The 21,384-nt window shown below is 36.7% G+C and overlaps 2 protein-coding genes, 2 long non-coding RNA genes and 1 other non-coding gene across 5 annotated transcripts; all 5 read right to left on the reverse strand.

The window, feature by feature from the left end:
* Positions 1-2,268: 2,268 nt before the first annotated feature.
* Positions 2,269-4,090, reverse strand: LOC139197856 (uncharacterized). The gene is made up of 2 exons (XR_011583228.1): positions 3,315-4,090; positions 2,269-3,056 (listed from the first exon to the last, which is right to left on the reverse strand). It is a non-coding gene; the product is annotated as an uncharacterized lncRNA (long non-coding RNA).
* A 4,397-nt stretch (positions 4,091-8,487) lies between these two features.
* On the reverse strand, positions 8,488-9,589 carry LOC139197399 (uncharacterized). The gene is made up of 2 exons (XR_011582772.1): positions 9,534-9,589; positions 8,488-9,275 (listed from the first exon to the last, which is right to left on the reverse strand). It is a non-coding gene; the product is annotated as an uncharacterized lncRNA (long non-coding RNA).
* A 407-nt stretch (positions 9,590-9,996) lies between these two features.
* On the reverse strand, positions 9,997-10,085 carry TRNAY-GUA (transfer RNA tyrosine (anticodon GUA)). The gene is given in 2 exon segments: positions 9,997-10,032; positions 10,049-10,085. It is a non-coding gene; the product is annotated as a tRNA-Tyr (tRNA).
* Positions 10,086-11,308: 1,223 nt separating this feature from the next.
* LOC103401891 (L-3-cyanoalanine synthase 1, mitochondrial) lies at positions 11,309-14,878 on the reverse strand. The gene is given in 10 exon segments (NM_001294020.1): positions 11,309-11,641; positions 11,873-11,953; positions 12,031-12,090; positions 12,211-12,290; positions 12,418-12,469; positions 12,581-12,718; positions 12,899-13,162; positions 13,271-13,328; positions 13,459-13,568; positions 14,599-14,878. Coding segments are annotated over 10 exon segments (1,131 nt in total). The 5' UTR covers positions 14,782-14,878; the 3' UTR covers positions 11,309-11,536.
* A 2,667-nt stretch (positions 14,879-17,545) lies between these two features.
* On the reverse strand, positions 17,546-18,010 carry LOC139197744 (uncharacterized). The gene has a single exon (XM_070825696.1). It carries the CDS (start codon positions 18,008-18,010, stop codon positions 17,546-17,548), a length of 465 nt encoding a protein of 154 aa, XP_070681797.1.
* Positions 18,011-21,384: the final 3,374 nt, after the last annotated feature.

Here is a 21,384-nt window from a genome sequence, read left to right on the forward strand (position 1 = left end):
TTGAGGTGATTGTGGAATGATGTTGAATATGATTGTTATTAATATGATTAGATCAGTGACCAATGCGACTGGAGGGTACTATTGTGCTTTGTTGATTCTTTGATATATTACATGATATAAAATACAATTTTATGTTGAAACATAATGATTTATATGATGGATGAAATAGAAACCTTTATTGTCATGTGGGTTGTCATGTAGCTTGAATCGAATAATTCATGCTTGTCAAGTCCAAATGTTTAATTGAGGAATGTTATGCCTTTCAGCTTGAACGGACTGTGATGTATGTCGAGTTGTAGTGAATGATGAACTACGAATGGCTTGATCCCTGTTAGGGTATGTAGGCAGTCTAACGAGGAGGTTAGATGCAGCCATAAATTATTCGAAAAATTACTATGCGATTGGATTCGTGAGTTATGCTTCGTACATATCCCGAAAGCAGGATCTGTTGGGTTTATGATTACTTGGTAACGTCACGTGTCGATTCTGGACGTAGGTCGGGATCGGGGCGTGACAAGTATAACTCAACTAAAACGACTAAATTTGGGAAAAGGGACTGCGAATTTGGAATCAGAGCATCGAAATAAAGTAAGAAGGATTATGGGTAAATTTCGTAAAAAGTCAATGAAAATCAACAATCTCACTTCAAGGGCATTTTGGTCAATTCACACTTTTAAAATTAATAAAACCATAAAATTAGAGACGGGTTGTTACATATATACTATATATTTTTATTTTGTGAAATTTCAAGCCAAACTAATATATATTTACTCACACATATGTGGATTTTATTATTTACAAAGTTTAGAAAGAAAAAAAAGTCGAAATGTTGCAAATTTCATAATAATTTTAGAACAAAACGTTGCTATATTCAAGGGCAAGAAAGGTATTCTAATATGTGCACCTGAAATCCGATCGTAGCAAAAAAGACAAACCTCCAATCACTAAAGAAAAAACAAATGTAAAAGAATTTAAGCCAATGAACTTCATGAGTTCATATGATTTGGCAGTTTATATAAAATTGTATTTTATGATTTATTTTCTTTAAATAAAAAATAACCATAAAAAATGTTGTAACAAATTAAACCGTGTTCCTGAGTCCTTGACAACCTTTCTCGATCCGCCACGTACCCCAACATTGTAACACCTTTGGTTAACACTTTTGTGGATGACTTAAGTTTTCTTCGGTTAAAATTAAGTATTTACTGTGCCATATCTTCCTATTCCTTTATTTCACTTTAAGCAAAAATAATGGATTGTCTCATGATATGCAAAGTATAGTTGCACATTTTGAGGATTTTGGTGTTTTCGTATACACCTCGTTGTAATCAAACGATATACTGACGACTAAACGAATAACAATATCTTACTGCCTCTTGTTGATGTGAAAATTTCTTGACACACAAATTAAACCCTCTTTTTGACAATTGTAGTATAGATGTAAGTAGGGTATCGTTCTAGGCCGGGGATTAGGAGGGATTGCTAATCTATTAAATTAATTTAAAAATATTAAATAAGACTCAAGGACACAAAACTAGGCTAAAAACTCTAATAACTCGAAACACACTTAAAATGACTCAAAATAATGGAAACAATTAAATTAAACACTAGGAACTGAAATGGACGGAAATTAAATTAAAAGACTAACAATAAAGAAAACTAACTAAATAATATAATTTAATAATGGATGGGTGTTTGGTTTTGATGAAAAGTAAATTAAACTTAATTAAATTACAGAATTGACAAAAACATAAAATTAAGGTAAAATGATAAATGACGGACTAGCTAGAGGGTTCTTCTCCACACATGACACATAAGCAACCTAAATTGATTTTCAGTTGTTCTTTCAATAAGTTGTAAATCTCAATACTCCAGATTAACCGTGAACAGCACTTTTTTAATCTTCAAGTTTTCCTTAAGTTATTGAATTGGACGGGAAAACGCATACAACAATTCAAAACATTCTTCAAAAGTCCCCTACGTGAAAAGCACAATAGAGATACAATCAAAGATCATTAAACTTTGTGAAAACTATAAGCATTGACGAGGCATTCGTAACTATGAAAAGCATGATACTCTTGCCAAGAATTTACTTAACGTGATTGTGACTAGCAACCTTTACTACTTGTGAAAATAAGTTCATAACGATTAGGTGAAATTCACTTATATTCTAGCATCAAATTCATGCATGTAAATTAAGCGTGCACTCTCAACCAACATACACAAATCAGTTTTTATACGAACGGATAAGTAAATTGAAATCACAACTTATGAAATCACAACCGAAGGTAATCAATTCATATTACAAATATATTCATGGTTTCGAATTAACCTCTAACCAACATAAATTTAATTACACATTATTAAAAACAGAAATAAAAGAGAAGTTTGGAAAAATTAAACCGAAAGAGAGAGTGCTTCAGTGTTCTGTCTGTCCCTGCGCACTGCTTCTGCTCTGCTGCCGCGCCTCTGACCTGCCCTCTGACTTCCGTCAGTCTCTCCTATCTCTCTCCCCTTTCGATTCCTCTCTCTAACCTTATTCTTCCGTCTGACCTTCTGTTTCTTTTTTTTTTCTTTTTTTCCGCACAGTTTTCTGTGCTCTCTCTCTCTCCCCACGCCTTCTTCCACGCTGCCAAAGGCAGCTTCTATCTCTCTGCCCTGCCTTCCAATCCCGTGCCTTCCTCTATTTCTATTTTTCTGCGCCTGTTTTCTGACCTCTCTCCCCTCACTGCTCTCTGCGAGCTGCCCAAAGGGCAGCGCCCTTCTCCCGCGCCTCCTCTCTCCTCGCTCTATTTTTCTCCTTTTTTTGTTTTTCCCCTTCTTTGGATTCTTTTTCCGTCCCCCGTGTGGACTCCTCCATTTCCTCTGCTTTGCCAGTTGCTGTCCCCTAATTCTTCTGACTTCCTTGGATCCCTTTGTCGCTGACCTGCTTTCCTCCAGCTGCAAAGGCAGCTTGCTTTCCTCTATATTCTCCTCCCGATGCTCTCCTTTTATTTTCATTTAGTTTCTAGCAGCCCCACATAGCAGAAAAATAAGTTCTTTGGATCATGTTACTCCTACAAACACAATATATCAAAAGTATCATAAATACTTAAAGCTTCCAAATAAATTAGACAAGAAAAGAAATATAAAATGATGAAATATATAGTTTAAATATTGGTTTACCATTTAGCGTCACAATGGGTTAGCAAAATTGTAATTTAAATTTGCTTTTCACGAATAAAATTTCACTTGTTCTATTTTTATTTTCTTTGCATAACAAATCCTATAAACACAAAAATAACGTAAATAGCTCAAAAATATAAGGAACTAACCAAGAAAAGACGAGTGAATTTAAAGTAAAAATATATATAAATATGATCCGATCAAATACCCCCACACTTAACTTTTGCTAGTCCTCGAGCAAAACAAAGAAAACAAGAACAAGAAGTAAAAAGAAAAACATTAGCTTCCCCCTATGTGACCCTCATAGAATTTCATTTAAGAAAACAAATCATCAAGAACCATAGCTAGCACCAAACACGTTAATCCAAGTTCATCTTCCTAATTCAAATATTAGCAGTAATCTTTGAATCATCCTTGAAGTGTAGTGTGTGAGATAGCCATGCTAATGCAATTTCAAGTTTTTATTTTTAAAATCATCATATGCAAACTAGCGACCTTCTCACGGGATATGCACTCAATCACACATGTGTTTAGTTTTAATGTGTTTCGCTCAAAGAATCAAATGTGAAATTTCTACCATAAGCTTGCATAAAGATCTCATCTCCACAATCATAATTGCAAAACTTAAATCAAGAGGACTTTTATTGGATGTAATGAGGTTTAGGGAGAGGGTTATTGAAATGAAAGAATAGGAAAACACAAGTTCCAAGCTACATTGCAAGCAATTCTTTTGTTTAGATTTATAAGAACTCAATCTTTCCAGCGATTCTTCTAGCACCTCCAACCACACCCTTAAACTGAAACTTGAACAACTTTTTATTTTCTTTGTGTACAATTTTTCTTTTTCTTTTTCTTTTCTTCTCTTTTTTTTTTTTTTTAAATACAAACATGAAATACCCCCACACTTATTCTTTTGCCAAACACCTTCAAAGTACTTCACAACGTTTCTCATAAGACAATCTCGCATTGCTCACTAGCTTGCTTGGAAAGGTAAGGAAAAATGTTTCAGGCATAAGGGTAAACATATCTGGTGATAAGAAATAAAAGGCTCAACAAACACGGCTCAAATTGGCAAACTAATGATATCATTTTTCTTTGGGAAACATGGTTATTTGGGCCATAGTGGTAAACCTAATGCCTCTATCATTTCCAAGTTCATGCAATCAATGACAAACATTTCGAAAGATCGTTACGCAAGTTCTAGAGATGTATCTCACATAAGTTCATCACACATGAAAGAATAGGAGTGTATGAAAAATGCACACACTTTCAATCGGCTCAAAAACTCACATAGGATGTATATGTGGTCACTAAATTCACATATGAAGCTTTAATTCATACTTTAGTTTCACATCAACAAGGCTATGTGCATTTGGTTTTTCAAAGATGGTCAAACATGTACAAAACTAACAAGAGAATTAGGAATTTCATAAAACACATGTTAACTAAGTTCTTGATAATCGTGATTCAAATTTGATCTAATTATATCATTGGGTTGGGAAACTAATAAAAATCTAATTCAAAACAATAAGGGAAACAAGACAATTTTTTTTTGGATTTTTAAATTTTTTTTTTTTTTTTTTTTTTTTTTTTTTTTTAAGAAAACAAAAAGCAAAAACATAGAAACAATAGAAATTCTAGAGATTTCTACCCCCACACTTAAACTTGACATTGTCCCCAATGTCAGAAAACACTATAATGCAAATAAAAAATAAAATAAAATAAATAAATAATAAGAAACAAAATAAAACAATTGGACTGAAAACTTCCCTAATTTGCAGTAAAATCAAGCGATGACCCCCAAGCTAAAATTCTGCAATCAACTTCAAGGGTGGAAATAACCAAAAGTTCCTGCAAAGAAAAGGAAAAATTCAGTTAAGTACGCAAGAAAATTAATTAAAAAAAAATTGCAAACGAAAAATTGAAAATTACGATAAAAGATAATGAATAAAACTAATAAGTAATCATTGGTCGTGCTTGTTGACTTTCCACAGCTTTCCTCTTGAACGGGGTGACACTTAGCTTTTTACTATTTGATGATATTGTACGGCGGAGCTTTGCTCTTTGGGAATATTGCAGTTCCTTATTTGTTCTCCAAGCAGATGTGGCAGCTTCTCTTGTTCTTCATCTCAGACTCCTTCTGCTGGGATGATTGTGCAAGCTGCATTCTTCTCTGCTTGTTTCCTCTGCATGGCGGGCAGGCACGAGGGAGAGGTGTTGGTCTGTTTCTTTCTTCAATCTTTCCAAGTGCCCACCTCTTGCTCTCTTTCTCCTTGTCCTTAGTTGAGGATGAATCAGCACGTTGTCTCCACATGCTTCGAGGTATCATCTTCACTTCCTTTATACGTAAGAGACGAAGAGGAAACACAAGATGATGAGTACTCGAGAGCAAGTGCTGGCTGGAGAAAGGACAGGGAGAAAGCATGATATGAGATACTCTTGCTTTCAACCTTCATGATATGAAATACTTTTGCTTTGAATGGGTTGTTCGCAGGAGTATCCCAAGGAATGAGGAATACAGAGTGACTCGAGAGGGTTATTTGGGAATGCATTTTCGGAGATGAAGAAGTGTTGAGAGGGTGTGCTGAGAGAGTGTGCTTTTGCTGTGGAAGGCGAAGGTAGAAACTTATAGGACTTGTCTTCACAACCGGAACTGTTCTCTCACTCATTGTCGGTAGCCGGTGGATGGATGAATAGTACAAATTACGCGCTTTCTGACAAAGCTGCCCGTAATTTCCGCAAAGCAGATTCCTCATTGATATCTGGAATCGGCGCTTCGAGCTCTGAGCATCGTCGATTGTAGAGGTAGCATGTGACACGTGCGGATAAATCTGGAAAAGAAGATTTGCCCGTGGGTTGAAGCCCAGCTTTTGAGAAAGCTAGCGTGTCTTTAACTGTTGAATTTCCCTCTTCGATTTCTGAATTGGTGCTTCGACAAACTGCCCGAGATTTCCGTAAAGCAATTTGCGTGTGACATGTGACGACACGTCTGGACAAATTGATCTTTTGAAATCCGGGGTTCGGCTCGTGGTTTCTGAGCAAGCCCAGCCTTTAAGAAATGAAACGCCTCTTTTGAGAAAAGAATCCGGCTTTTGAGAAAGGAGCCCCGACTCTTCGATTTGCGAGAGGACGCCTCTCTGAGGAGCGCCTCTTTGATTTCTTCTTTTTATAGAGGCGTTAATTTTGTTCCACAACACACTTGAGCACCCTCCTGTAAACACTTCCTTCTTGCACTTGTTTAATCTTGATCATTCCGACTCTCTTCTTTCTTCACCACCTCTGAAAAATGTCTGGCCCTTCCGATCGTCGTTTTGACTTGAACATTGGTGAAGAGGCAGCTCCGCCTTCACCAGACAATATATGGCGCCCATCCTTCATATCCCCTACCGGTCCTCTTACCGTGGGGGATTCGGTGATGAAAAATGACATGACTGCTGCGGTGGTGGCCCGGAATCTTGTCACCCCCAGAGATAACAGACTGCTCGCTAGGCGGTCTGATGAATTGGCGGTTAAGGAGTCTCTGGCACTTAGCGTGCAGTGCGCCGGTTCTGTATCCAACATGGCCCAACGCCTATTTGCTCGAACCCGTCACGTTGAATCGTTGGTGGCTGAAATACAGAGTCTCAAAGAGGAGATTAGAGGACTCAAGCATGAAAATAAACAATTGCACAAGCTTGCACACAACTATGCCACAACCATGAAGAGGAAGATTGACCAGATGCAGGACACCGATGGTCAAATTTTACTTGATCATCGGAGGTTTGTGGGTTTGTTCCAACAACATCTGCCTTCGTCTTCTGGAGCGGCACCGCGTAGTGAAGCTCCAACTGATCAACCTCTGCCGCCTCCTCCTTCTGTGGCCCCGCCGACTGCTGAAGCCCCGCCTACTACTGAAGCACCACCCGACCAATGAATACTATTAGTTTACATCATTGTAAAATATTTGTATTTTTTTTTTTTTTTTTTTTATTTATCATTAATTTTAAATTTTATCTTTTTTTTTTTTTTTTTTTTTTTTTTTTTTTTTTTATATAAGTAAATTAATGTAAAGAGACTTTGGTTAACCTTCCCCCACACTTAAACTAAATAACACAAACTCACAGAAATCAACCAAATAACACAACTAACTAAACAAAACAAAATGAAAGCAGTAAAGATAAGGGTGGAAGAATGCAAAGCTGATTGGGTTAGTGATTCCAAAGTCTCCCTTCGTTGAATGCTTGGGTTGCCTCCCAAGAAGCGCTTGTTTTAACGTCTTTAGCCGGACGCATCTTTCCTTTAAATTTCCCTCGGCTCCATTTGAACCTAAAATCAAAGAAAGAAAAATAAATCAAATATCAAAAGTAAAATACACAAACACCAATATAAACATAAACAAAAACAAAAATAAAAGGATTAGCAAAGTTGCTAATCCCCGGCAACGGCGCCAAAATTTGATGTGAAAATTTCTTGACACACAAATTAAACCCTCTTTTTGACAATTGTAGTATAGATGTAAGTAGGGTATCGTTCTAGGCCGGGGATTAGGAGGGATTGCTAATCTATTAAATTAATTTAAAAATATTAAATAAGACTCAAGGACACAAAACTAGGCTAAAAACTCTAATAACTCGAAACACACTTAAAATGACTCAAAATAATGGAAACAATTAAATTAAACACTAGGAACTGAAATGGACGGAAATTAAATTAAAAGACTAACAATAAAGAAAACTAACTAAATAATATAATTTAATAATGGATGGGTGTTTGGTTTTGATGAAAAGTAAATTAAACTTAATTAAATTACAGAATTGACAAAAACATAAAATTAAGGTAAAATGATAAATGACGGACTAGCTAGAGGGTTCTTCTCCACACATGACACATAAGCAACCTAAATTGATTTTCAGTTGTTCTTTCAATAAGTTGTAAATCTCAATACTCCAGATTAACCGTGAACAGCACTTTTTTAATCTTCAAGTTTTCCTTAAGTTATTGAATTGGACGGGAAAACGCATACAACAATTCAAAACATTCTTCAAAAGTCCCCTACGTGAAAAGCACAATAGAGATACAATCAAAGATCATTAAACTTTGTGAAAACTATAAGCATTGACGAGGCATTCGTAACTATGAAAAGCATGATACTCTTGCCAAGAATTTACTTAACGTGATTGTGACTAGCAACCTTTACTACTTGTGAAAATAAGTTCATAACGATTAGGTGAAATTCACTTATATTCTAGCATCAAATTCATGCATGTAAATTAAGCGTGCACTCTCAACCAACATACACAAATCAGTTTTTATACGAACGGATAAGTAAATTGAAATCACAACTTATGAAATCACAACCGAAGGTAATCAATTCATATTACAAATATATTCATGGTTTCGAATTAACCTCTAACCAACATAAATTTAATTACACATTATTAAAAACAGAAATAAAAGAGAAGTTTGGAAAAATTAAACCGAAAGAGAGAGTGCTTCAGTGTTCTGTCTGTCCCTGCGCACTGCTTCTGCTCTGCTGCCGCGCCTCTGACCTGCCCTCTGACTTCCGTCAGTCTCTCCTATCTCTCTCCCCTTTCGATTCCTCTCTCTAACCTTATTCTTCCGTCTGACCTTCTGTTTCTTTTTTTTTTCTTTTTTTCCGCACAGTTTTCTGTGCTCTCTCTCTCTCCCCACGCCTTCTTCCACGCTGCCAAAGGCAGCTTCTATCTCTCTGCCCTGCCTTCCAATCCCGTGCCTTCCTCTATTTCTATTTTTCTGCGCCTGTTTTCTGACCTCTCTCCCCTCACTGCTCTCTGCGAGCTGCCCAAAGGGCAGCGCCCTTCTCCCGCGCCTCCTCTCTCCTCGCTCTATTTTTCTCCTTTTTTTGTTTTTCCCCTTCTTTGGATTCTTTTTCCGTCCCCCGTGTGGACTCCTCCATTTCCTCTGCTTTGCCAGTTGCTGTCCCCTAATTCTTCTGACTTCCTTGGATCCCTTTGTCGCTGACCTGCTTTCCTCCAGCTGCAAAGGCAGCTTGCTTTCCTCTATATTCTCCTCCCGATGCTCTCCTTTTATTTTCATTTAGTTTCTAGCAGCCCCACATAGCAGAAAAATAAGTTCTTTGGATCATGTTACTCCTACAAACACAATATATCAAAAGTATCATAAATACTTAAAGCTTCCAAATAAATTAGACAAGAAAAGAAATATAAAATGATGAAATATATAGTTTAAATATTGGTTTACCATTTAGCGTCACAATGGGTTAGCAAAATTGTAATTTAAATTTGCTTTTCACGAATAAAATTTCACTTGTTCTATTTTTATTTTCTTTGCATAACAAATCCTATAAACACAAAAATAACGTAAATAGCTCAAAAATATAAGGAACTAACCAAGAAAAGACGAGTGAATTTAAAGTAAAAATATATATAAATATGATCCGATCACTTGTGCTTATAGATATATGGACACTAAACGATGAAATCGTGTTGGACACAAGCGACTTTTTTTTTTTTTAATACTTGCATCGAGAATGCAAGCATTAATTTTCGAACTGTCCCCTAGGAAGAGGGACACCCGAGGCCCGAATAGAGTTGATGAGATTTGGGTTGAGACCTTTGCTTGTAAGGAGAAAATTTGATTCAACAACATATTGAACGCATAGATTTTTTATTAGTGACACATCATTTAATTTGTAAATTTAATCTTCTTACATTACTCCAATTTTGAAATGAGTTTACCCTTGCAGGGACAAAAATATTGAAGGAAATTTTGTATAGTGAGGGTAGAGAGAGGGACGGATCGGGATAGGGTGTAGTGGTAGAATCCAAAATTCCCAAAAATATTAAAAATAAATCCGACCTGCCGGATTCGAACCAGCGACCTAAGGATTATCTGCTATTTGCAACTACAGTCCTCCGCTCTACCAACTGAGCTAAGGTCGGATGTTGCTATATGGCCAATTTAATTTGTATAATCTTTATGACTATCATAAATTAATCATTACACTGTCCATTTCACACGTCCTAGTCCTAGGTTGTCACTGTCTTTTTCCAAATAGCTAAGCTGGCATTAATATTTAAATTTGTAAAAATTGTAATTTAATATGTGATTAACTCATTTTTATCTGGACTATTAGAATTTTGCGTAAGAGTAATGTTAGGGAGATTAAAATTTTTAAATCAAATTTGCAAATTAAATAATGTGGTTGTAGATTATTGAATTATTAATTAAGTGTTGATTAACGTGTTTATTTCTTATTAATAACACATCATAAATTTAATCTCCCTAGCATTACTCTTTGCGTAAATACTGCTCAAACAAAAATTCAAGAGCAAATTTGTAACTTAATAGACCTCCTAGATGATTTAGATTCATAATTTAGTTGATTAAAGCTCATTAGACATGTATTCCACTTTGTTGAAGACAAGTTGTAAGCTATAACCCAAGTCGTTTATGAGCGGAGTGTCGATAATAAACATAAAAAAAGTGTATGTGTGCGCTATAATGTAGTTTGATGAATTTTAAAAGAGAATGACAAAAGGTAGGTGCATACACAATAAAAGTGAAATGTGTGGTAAATTAGCTAGTTTTAATTCGAATGATATTTGTGCACATTGCGTTTGAGCAAAGTTTGTTATCTGCAATGTTGTTCATCCTCGATGCGTTATAGTCGCATGGATTTGTCTCGAATTTGTGTTTTTCTTTTCTTTCCACTTGTAAATTGAGATTTAAACTTGAAATCTCTTTCAACGTCAAGAAAATAAATATTATCAAACTTTTAATTAGTTAAGAGAAAATATTAGACTAATAACTAGTTTATAGACTAATTTTGTGTCTTAGACTGCGCAAAGTTGACAAAATTCATATTTAAATCATGGTAATTAGAAGTAGGTGTTGATATAATAGCCGATGAACTGAGAAACCTAAAGATGGACCAAAAAAGGGGTCAAACCCAAACCGAACTGTAAGTGAGAGGTCTTAATACTACAGTCTAATGGTATTCCTCTTCACTTGTAAGTGAAAGGTCTTATATTCGATTCTGGACAAATATGAAGTTGAACCACATTATTGCTAGCCTATTTGTGGTTAAACCCACCTCTTCCCTCTTAGTGTAAGATAATATCGTTTGTTCAAAAAAAAAAAAAAAAAAAAAGGAGATAAATTCCAAAGGTTATCTGTGTACATATACGCTCTGCAGAACCAAAAATGAACTGCATTACATTACACTCTCACAGATTCACAACACAAGTTTCACAAGAAATGTAAATTCCTTATTGCAGACAATGTTCCAAGCACAAAAACTTATTTTAAGGCACACGGCCTTGTATCACTGCAACAGACGTCAAAGCGTCCATTGATGGTTTTGCATGTCACATAGAGAGCCTTGGAGTACTTAGGGATAGTCGACGGCAACTGGTTGCATGTTTTCGGCTTCCTGCCTCAGCTCTTGAAATAGAACGGATGACAAGTATCGCTCCCCAAAGCTCGGGTGAACAGTCTGGAAAACAAACAGAAGCAAATGATCACGATGAGCCAAGATGTTTCGTTATCAGATCGCATGTCAAGAATTCAAAATGTACATAAGGACCAAACGATCACCATGACAACAGAGAAAGGCTAATCCTTGCTATTTATTTTCGTGATCTATCCATCTCTTAAAATGTTAGCAAGATATTTTATTAACTTTGATCTTACATGCAGGAAAAACCGAAAGATAAGTCGCTCTTACCACAATGAGTTTGCCTTTGTTTTCTGGCTTTTTAGCAAGCTCCATTGCTGCCACAGTGTTGGCTCCAGACGATATTCCAACCTGCATGAATCGGAAGGATGACATAAGTGAATATGTTTCAATCTGTACAATGTGATTTTTAGTCAATGTATAATTACCATAAGCCCTTCTTTCAATGCCAATTGTCTTGCCATGTTTACTGCATCTTCACTGGTAACCTACAAAATAAGAAATGAAACTTAGTAAAAACGCCGACTCAAAATACAAACACAAAAACTTCCGTCTTTTTTAGCAAGTTCGATTCCTCATAACAAAAAATCGTCAAATTTGGTACTTGCCTCAATAACTCTTTCCAACATATCCAAGTCCAATATATCTGGTTTGAACCCAACCCCGTTGCCCATGATTGAATGAGGACCTATTACCAAGGACAGTTTTATAAACTTCCAAAAGTACAATGACAGACGTGATTTTCTTCACGAGATATCTAGGCTGGTAATCATCAAGGTTAACTTCGGAACCATAAAGGTTGAGCAATACTATACCTGGTTTACCGCCATTCAGCACATTACTTTCAGCAGGCTCCACTCCATATATCTACCATGATTGCAAGAGATTCAACATTACTAAGGGAATAAACACAAAATATAACGGCATGTCACAAAACACATGAACATATTGGCAAGATAATAGCTCATATGTCATTACCTGAACATTAGGATTTTTAGATTTGAGATACTGCCCGACTCCAGAGACAGTGCCTCCACTACCGATTCCCATTACGAAGATGTCAACTTGTCCGTTGGTATCCTCCCATATCTCAGGGCCTGTAGTTTCAAAATGTACCTGTTTTTTTCCGAGGTTAGTCGTATATCCACCATCAATTTTGTGATCATACATAGCATAATGATAGACTGGTGCAACATTTGATCAAGTCAAGTCAAAGCACAAAGCATAAGCAAATGCAAGACAAAATCGAAAGTCAAAACAAATAAAATAAATCCAGAACTAAAAAAAAATTGATGCCTTAGTATTGGCGGGATTTGAGAATTGTTGCAGCATATAGGCATTGGGCGTGGATTCCAGAAGATCATACGCCTTCTTAACAGTTCCTCCCATCCCCTTGGTTGGATCAGTGAGAATCAAATCAGCTCCAAAGCATCTCATACACACCCTTCTCTCCAAGCTTGTGTAAGATGGCATGGTTAAAACCATTTTATACCCTCTCATGGCCGCCATAAACGCCATGCTGATTCCCATATTTCCTGATGTTGGCTCGATCAGTATTGTCTGATGCAAAATTCACACAATAGTAATGAGGAAAATCTGAAACTGTAATGCAAGACAAACATATGCAGTTAACCGGAAAATGATAGCAAAGAGAAATCTTCAGCTAACCTCCCCAGGAGTTATCAAGCCCTTCTCTTCTGCATCGTTGATCATAGAAAGTGCCGGTCTGCACCAAAATTAAGCAAACAAATTTCCATTGATCTGTACTCGGCAGTTAATGTGTATATACAAAAGCAACATTAAGCAGTAAGAATTTATATTTCTCGTGCTGGTGATTCTCTGAAGTAACAATTTACCTGTCCTTGATGCTGGCGGTGGGTTGGAACATCTCTTGCTTGACGGCAATATACGCTCCACATCCCTCAGTGACTTTGTTAAGATAAACAATAGGAGTTCTACCAATGAGCTGAAATATGGCAAAAAGATTATCAATGAAAAGGCAAGAAGAAGAACGAACACAGGCTAAGACAAGTTTTTAGTCCCTATAGTTTTTAAAGTTCCATTTCCGTCGCTATATTTTCAGCTGCGTGGAATTTGGTCCATATAGTTTGCAAATTTATCCAATCCAAGAACATTCATCAACTTCTGTTAACTTCTTGTACTTAATACATCAAATTTACCTTTCACAGTCCAACGTGTCACGCAAGTGACAATTTTGCACAAGAAATTAATGGGAGTTGACGAATGTCCTAGGATAGGATACCTCTTCTTTGATTTCTTTTCCACTGATTACCGTGCCTAAATTCATGGCTATCCACATAAGTACATATTGATGCATAAACTACATGATCATTTTACCTCAGCTAGTAATCTCCACACCCCAAATCATTTAAATTAAACCCAAATCAGTTACACAGATCTATACAGTCAAGTCTCTTTCATTGGAAAAAGAAACAATACATTTTTGTTTTTGAACAAACGATATTATCTACAGGGTGGGGTAGCGGGCTAAGCCTTGCAATGGGCTAGCAATAATATGGTTTAAATTCGCCTTTGATGAGAATCGAACCTAAGACCTCACTTATGTATATGTTTCGATCTTTTCATTAAAATTACAGAAAAAAGTTTTGCCTAAAAAAAAGCACTTTTACAAGAAACATTTTTATTAAAAGAAGATCGAATTTTTTAATAAAATCAAAGCTTTTTGAAAGAGCACTTGATGATGAAATATTCATAGTTACTCATTATTACACTTGATATCAAGAGTTAAAGATTAAAACGCAAGAAACATATTTAATTACACTCCATCTTGATGATTTAAGTCACCTGGTGACCAAAATAACATTTCTACGTAAACATATATAAATAATGAACTGGATTGATTATTACCAAATACCACCAAAAACGGAATCTGAAAATATTAACAAATCATGCAATTAAACATTTCCAGTCTACCAAAAAATTAATGAGATTTCTAGGGGGAGAGAGAGAGATACTTGGGAAACTTGGGTTTTGATTTGGGTGCCAGGAAGATCCTTGGGGAGATTTCTGATTCTCTGAGCAAAAGATGGAGAATCAGTGAGGGGTTGGGACACCTCGGTGGAGAACAGTTTCCGTCTCATGGCTCCATTGCAGAGCACAGAGGACCTTTTCTTCAGAAAGCTCCTTAAAGCCGCCATTGATGGATGCTAGCTAGTACTACTGTGCTGCCAAGTACTGATGGATATATGTATATATAATATATGTATATAGATATAAACTCAAGTAGAAATTGAGTTATGGGGGTTTTGATTGGTAAAGAGGAGAGAGAGGACCCGTTTTATAAAGTTATTGGGAGGAAGAAGCCTAAAGACGATGGTTGGATAATTGAATGAAGACGGTGACATTATATCTGGATATAAAATGACACGAATCTCTAGTGAAGTGGAGAGTAGCGCCCACATGTCATGGCTGTAGGCTTTGATTGGTTTGGTTTTGGTTACCTACTGAAAATCGCAATTTTCATTTTTCAAGTGGTACTTGTACTTTGCAGTGTTTGTAATATGGTTCAGTACATTTTTCTTCAAAAAAGGGTATTAGACAAGAAATACAAACCTCTAATACAACTGATTCTAATACAATTAACACATTTTGTCTAACAGGGACATCAATTCTAGCAAGTGCATTTACAGCTGGTATATGTGATTTTGTTACTTTCATAGCATCATTAAATGCATCTGGCATTTGATTGGCAATGCTTTGAAGATGAACGATCATTTTCACTTCATTTTCACATTGAATGCTACGTGGATCAAAATGAGACAATGTGGGAATAACCCATGTCAGCTCTTTCCATTATTCTGGAATGGTCATTTCTCCTCATAATGATGAGAAAACTGTCTCATCAAAGTGACAATCAGCAAAACGGGCTGTAAACATATCACATGTCAAGAGTTCCAAATATCTAATGATATATGGTGAATTAAAACCCACATAAATTCTCAGTCTACGTTGAGGTCCCATTTTAGTGCGTTGCGAGGGTGCAACAGGCACATAAACAGCACAACCAAAAACTCTTAAATGTGAAATGTTTGGCTGATGTCCAAACACGAGTTGTATTGAGGAGTATTGGTGGTTGGCTATAGGTCACAATCGAACCAATGATGCAGCATGTAGGATGGTATGTCCCCATGCAAAAACTGGCAATTTGGTTTTCATAAGCAGAGTGGAGGCTATTAACTGAAGCCGCTTGATTAATGCTTTTGCTAAACCATTTTGAGTATGGGCATGAAGAACGAGGTGTTCAACATCAATGCCCAATGTCATGCAGTAATCATCAAAGGTTTGAGACGTAAATTCACTAGCGTTATCAAGTCGGATTGACTTAATGGGATAATCTGGGAACTGTGCTTGTAACTTAGTTATCTGAGCAAGAAGTCTCACAAAAGCTACATTTCAAGTATACAAGAGACAAACATGTGACCATATGGTAGATGCATCAACGAAAACCATAAAATATCAAAATGGTCCACAAGATGGTTGAATAGGTCCACAAATATCCCCTTGAATTCTTTGCAATAATGATGGGGATTCAGCATCAACCTTTAGTTGTGATGGTCTGATTACCAACTTCCCTTGAGAACAAGCTTTGCAAGGGTTATCATTTATGATAGCAATGTTTCTGCTCAATAATGGATGTCCATTAAAGTTGGTAATGATCCTACGCATCATGGTGGATCCTAGATGACCCAGATGGTCATGCCAAAGCATGTAAACTTTTGACTCAATGAACTTCTGGTTCATGACAGTATGTGATTCAACTGTCTTTATGTATGTATAATACAATCCACTCGACAAACCATGCAACTTTTCCAATATACGCTTTTGGGTATCATTGGAGGTAATGCATAGATACTTCACATTTTCTGTATTTTTCGTTTCAATGTGGTATCCATTTAAACGTATGTCTTTAAAACTCAACAAATTTCGAGTGGATCGAGTAGCATACAACGCATTCTGTATGGACAATATTGGTCTATTTGGTAACATAATCTGGGCTTTCCCTGAGCCTTCAATTACATCTGATTTGCCTGATATTGTTGTTACCCTTATTCTTGTAAGCATCAAGCTTAAGAAATACTTTCGATCACGAAGTATTGTATGCGTGGTTGTGCAGTCTGCAAGACAAATGTCTCCGCCATTTCTCATGTTTTGAGAATGACCATAGTTTTTATCCATGCTTTCTGAGTAAGGAAATCAGAGTTAAAAGCAAGTTATAACAAGAAATTTACATGCCACTTTTACTGAATCTGAAATGCTAGTTTTACACTACAAGTTCAGCATAATAAAAGTACATCAAATATAAACGATTCAGTCGGACTGGTATACTTCATTCCCCATTTCCATAATGAAGTCTGAAACATATAGGTGAGTTGTGTTCAACTATCCTGATAAGTCACACACTTGATCAAGTATATCCACTGGTTTAGCCTGGTCGAGAAAATTGGTCTCGACACCCTTCTCCTTGAGGGAGGCTTGATACAGATCCACTAGATGTTTTGGGGTATGACAAGTACGCACCCAATGCCCATTACCACCACACCTATGGCAAGCTCCTTCAGAGTTCCTAGGAGCATTGTTCATGTGAGCTTTGCCTTTGTGGTGATTCACATTTTTAAAGCTCGGGCCTGAATTATACATCGGAACCTAGTTGTGAAACTGACCACCATAGTTCTTGCCTTTCCTGTTCCACCGACCTTGCTTATGGCCACGTCCTCATTTATGATTATCGCCACCAGATGATGTGGCGTTCACTTCGAGGGAAGCAACATTCACTTCTGGGAATGGTGCAGATCCAGTAGGTCAGGAATTATGGTTTTTCATCAAGAGCTCATTGTTCTATTCAGCTACCATGAGCATAGATATCAGCTGGTTATATTCAGTGAAGCCTCGTGCTCTATACTGCTACTGTAGAAACATGTTAGAGGCATGAAATGTGCTGAAAGTCTTTTCCAGCAAATTTTCCTCAGTAATAGTATCCCCACAGAGCTTCAGCTGAGAGGTAATTCTGAACAACGCATAATTGTATTCTGCCACTGACTTGAAATCTTGGATCCTTAGGTGAGTCCATTCATAGTGAGCTCTTCGAAGAATCACCGTTGTCTGGTGATTGTATCTGCTTCTCAATGCATTCCAAAGAGTTAACGGATCTTCAACCGTTAAATACTCGCTCTTTAGTGCCTTATCAAGACGGCGACGAATAAAAATCATAGCCTTCGCCCGCTCTTGAGAGGATGAGCTGCTATCTTCCTTGATGGTATCTCCAAGATTCCCTACTTCCAGATGGATCTTGGTATCCAGTACCCATGTAAGGTAATTCTTCCCGGTAATGTCCAAGGCAGCATAATCAAGCTTCACCAAGTTCACCATTCTCTTTTCTGAAAGAAAATGAGATGTGTAATAACTTGCAATAATATGTATTCCTGGAGGAATATAGTGTTAAAACTTCTGATTCTTACAAATTTTTCATTTTGATCTTCAGGCCAAAATGATAAGCACTCGAAACTTCTAGCTCGAGATTTTCAGGGTAAATGAGGAGGGCGATTGTACCGCACCATTCTCATTGAAATAATGGAACATAAAATGGGCAATTATTCTACACCACTCAAGTAGCAGGAAAATTTAAATACGCATAGTAGTGTGGGCGATTATACCGCACCACCTAAAATTGCAATGAAATTAAACAGCAGGCAAATTAAATATGCAGGGTAGGGTGGGCGATTATACCGCTCCACCTAAAATTTGCAGTAAAATTAAATCTGCAGTTCAAGATAGGCGATGATACCGCACCATCTTGGATCGCAGTAAGATTAAATTTGCAGTTCAAGATGAGCGATTGTATCGCACCATATTGGATTGCAGTAAAATCAACATAAATAAATACTGGGTTAGTAATCAATATCTATACCAAACAAGAAATCAAAGATGTATGTAACCGTTAGGTTGAGAACTAGAAGCAGGCATGGAGCAAACAGTTCGTCGCGAGGGTATACCGCGCAGTTGAGGCAGATGAAGAAGATGAACAGTAAAAACCTTAGAGGAAACATTTTTTCTTTCGATGAAGAGAAATGATTTTCATTCGGGGAAGAGGAATGAGAAATAGTTATATTTAGATACTCGTGCTGATAACGTGTTATAAATATGTCAAAGTTAGAGAGATAACCTTTTTAGTAAATGATGGAACAAAGCAGATGTAGAATGTCACACTGAAATTATAGCACTAGGGGATGACAAATAAAAGAGGGAGGAATAGATGATATTATTGAGCTTTCTTTCTTTCTGTATATTCTTTCTGTATGTACATCGATGGCAGTAGGAGTGCTCTATTTATAGAGCAAGTCTATACGAATATCTTCTTACACTTTGAAAATTTACAGCATACCCTTTGAAAAATATGATCTCCTGCATCCAAAGTCAATTTCCATTTGCATGGGTATTGAAACTTTGTGTGTGTGGGCATTCATAACAATGCCAACATTGTCAAAATTGCCAATGTTTTCAACAACTTTGTATATGTGTATGATTTTAAGATTCGTTGAATTCTTTAAATTATTTCATTTCTTCAAAATATGAATGTATGAAGTTAAAATTCTATTAACACAGAGTCCTTTTTTACTCTTATAAATTGTACAGGCATGAGAGGTCTAGTAAAGGCACAAAGGAAGAATGGAAGACTAAGGCCCAAGGGAAGAAATGAAGACTCAGACCCAACAAAAGAAAGAAAGACCAAGACCCAACGGGATTAAAAAAAGCCATTATGAGCGTTACGAACGACCGCTCATTGTTATGGTTTGCTTGGTAGCAATGAAGCTAAGCACTTCCTCATAAAGTACTTCCTGACCATTGGCGACAAGTTGCCATGCTGACAAATTTATAGCACTAAGTTCCAGGAGCAGACTTACTCAAACAGCAACCTTAGGCCACGTGTTGCCATCAATGTGAGCAAAAGCCTAAAGGCTATTAGATTAGGCACTCGGACATGGGGTTCCTCAAACCTCAAGGTCGAGCAAGGCGCTTGATATGCGTAGGCCCAAAAAACATGCATTTAAACCTGAACAAACGTCGCTTCACTACCACATGTCGATTAGAGGATGGATTAGTAGCTAGCAAGTCATTTCTATTTACTTGGTTCATTAAATGCGAAAACGGTGAAGTAACTTAAGCCTAGAGACCTTTGGGCTCATTGAAGGCCTATATAAGAGGGATGAGTACCTCTTATAATGAGTCTGGCACACAAAAAAAAAAAAGGAAGATTAGACTATACCAAACACTTCTTGTAACCTTTATTCAATATATTCGAGCACCTCTGTGAATGTAGCCTAGTTTTAGGGGTTAACCACTTAAACCTTATTGTCAAAGTTCTTATTGTTTCTACTCCGAGCCCACCAAGGACCGACCACACTTATCTTTGTTAACCTCCCAAATTTGAGCATTAGTAGTTTGACGCCTTCTATAGGAAACAATTACAATTTGTTGTGTTTCCTACCGAGCAAGCCTAAGTATACCCCTTGCTAAGTTGTCATACACACTCTTCCAAGTATCATGACAAGCGGAAAAATGAGAGACAAGGCCTTGTTATATGGCCTCGATGGGGCTAGCAGACGGAAAAGGTGTAAAGAGAAGAAAAGGTTGTTAGATCAACACTCAGGCATGAGTTTCTTTAAACCACAGGGCTAAGCTAGGCGCTCGGTATACATTAGCCCATAAAAGCATGCATTTAGAACTGAATAAACATCACTTTACTATCAGCTGTCAATTAAAGGATGCATGAGTAATTAGCAAGTCATGTCAACGTACTTTTAGTTAAATGTGAGAACGATGGAGGAATTTGAGCCAAAAGAATTTTGAGGCTCATTGATGGCCTATATAAGAGGGAATAGTACCTTTTATAACGGGTCAGACGCGAGAAAAATGGAAGCTTTGACTATATTGGGCGCTTCTTGTAACCTTTATTCAATATATTCGAGCATCTCAATGAATGTATCCCAATTTTTAGGAGTGAACCACTTGAACCTTGTTGTCAAAGATTTTATTGTTTCTACCTCGAGCCTAACAAGTGTTGACCGCACTAGTCTTTATTAACCTCCCAAATTTGAATGTTAACAATTATTTTCACAGTTCACTAGCCATGAGCAATGTAGCTTTATTTCTGCTTCATTCACAATTGCACATTTTCGAAGCAGTTCACAATGGCTTACGAGCATCTCTGAAGCTACGTTGGCCATGAATAATGTAGCTTCTATTACTGGTCATAAACAATGAGGTGAAGTGCAGTTCATAGGTTCAAAAACAGTTCAGTAGAAGATTGTATTTGTATAATTTGTTAAGTAAATTGAATTTGATATGCCTAATACTGATGAAACACCTATTACTGGTATTAAATTAAACATATTTTAATTTTTGCATTGCGGCTCGGTTTCAGATGTTCAAAACCAAAACCGAAACCAAACTGTTTACGCAAACTACAGTTCGGTTGCAAAACAAAGCCGTTTCAAAATCGCAAAATTTGAACCGTTAGTGAGATATGGTACTTCTTAGCACATTTGAACAGTTCGATTGCAAAACAAAGCCGTTTCAAAATCGCAAACTTATATTACGCAAACTACATTATTTGTCCTCAATTGATACCATATGGTACTTCTTAGCATTTTTATATTTTACCTATAAGCGAGATATGAAACCTAACTACAAAATACAAAAATATTATACATACAAGTAAGATACATTACGCAGTGATACATGTT

Source organism: Malus domestica, chromosome 07 (assembly GCF_042453785.1).
Source record: "Malus domestica chromosome 07, GDT2T_hap1".
NCBI classification, from domain to species: domain Eukaryota; kingdom Viridiplantae; phylum Streptophyta; class Magnoliopsida; order Rosales; family Rosaceae; genus Malus; species Malus domestica.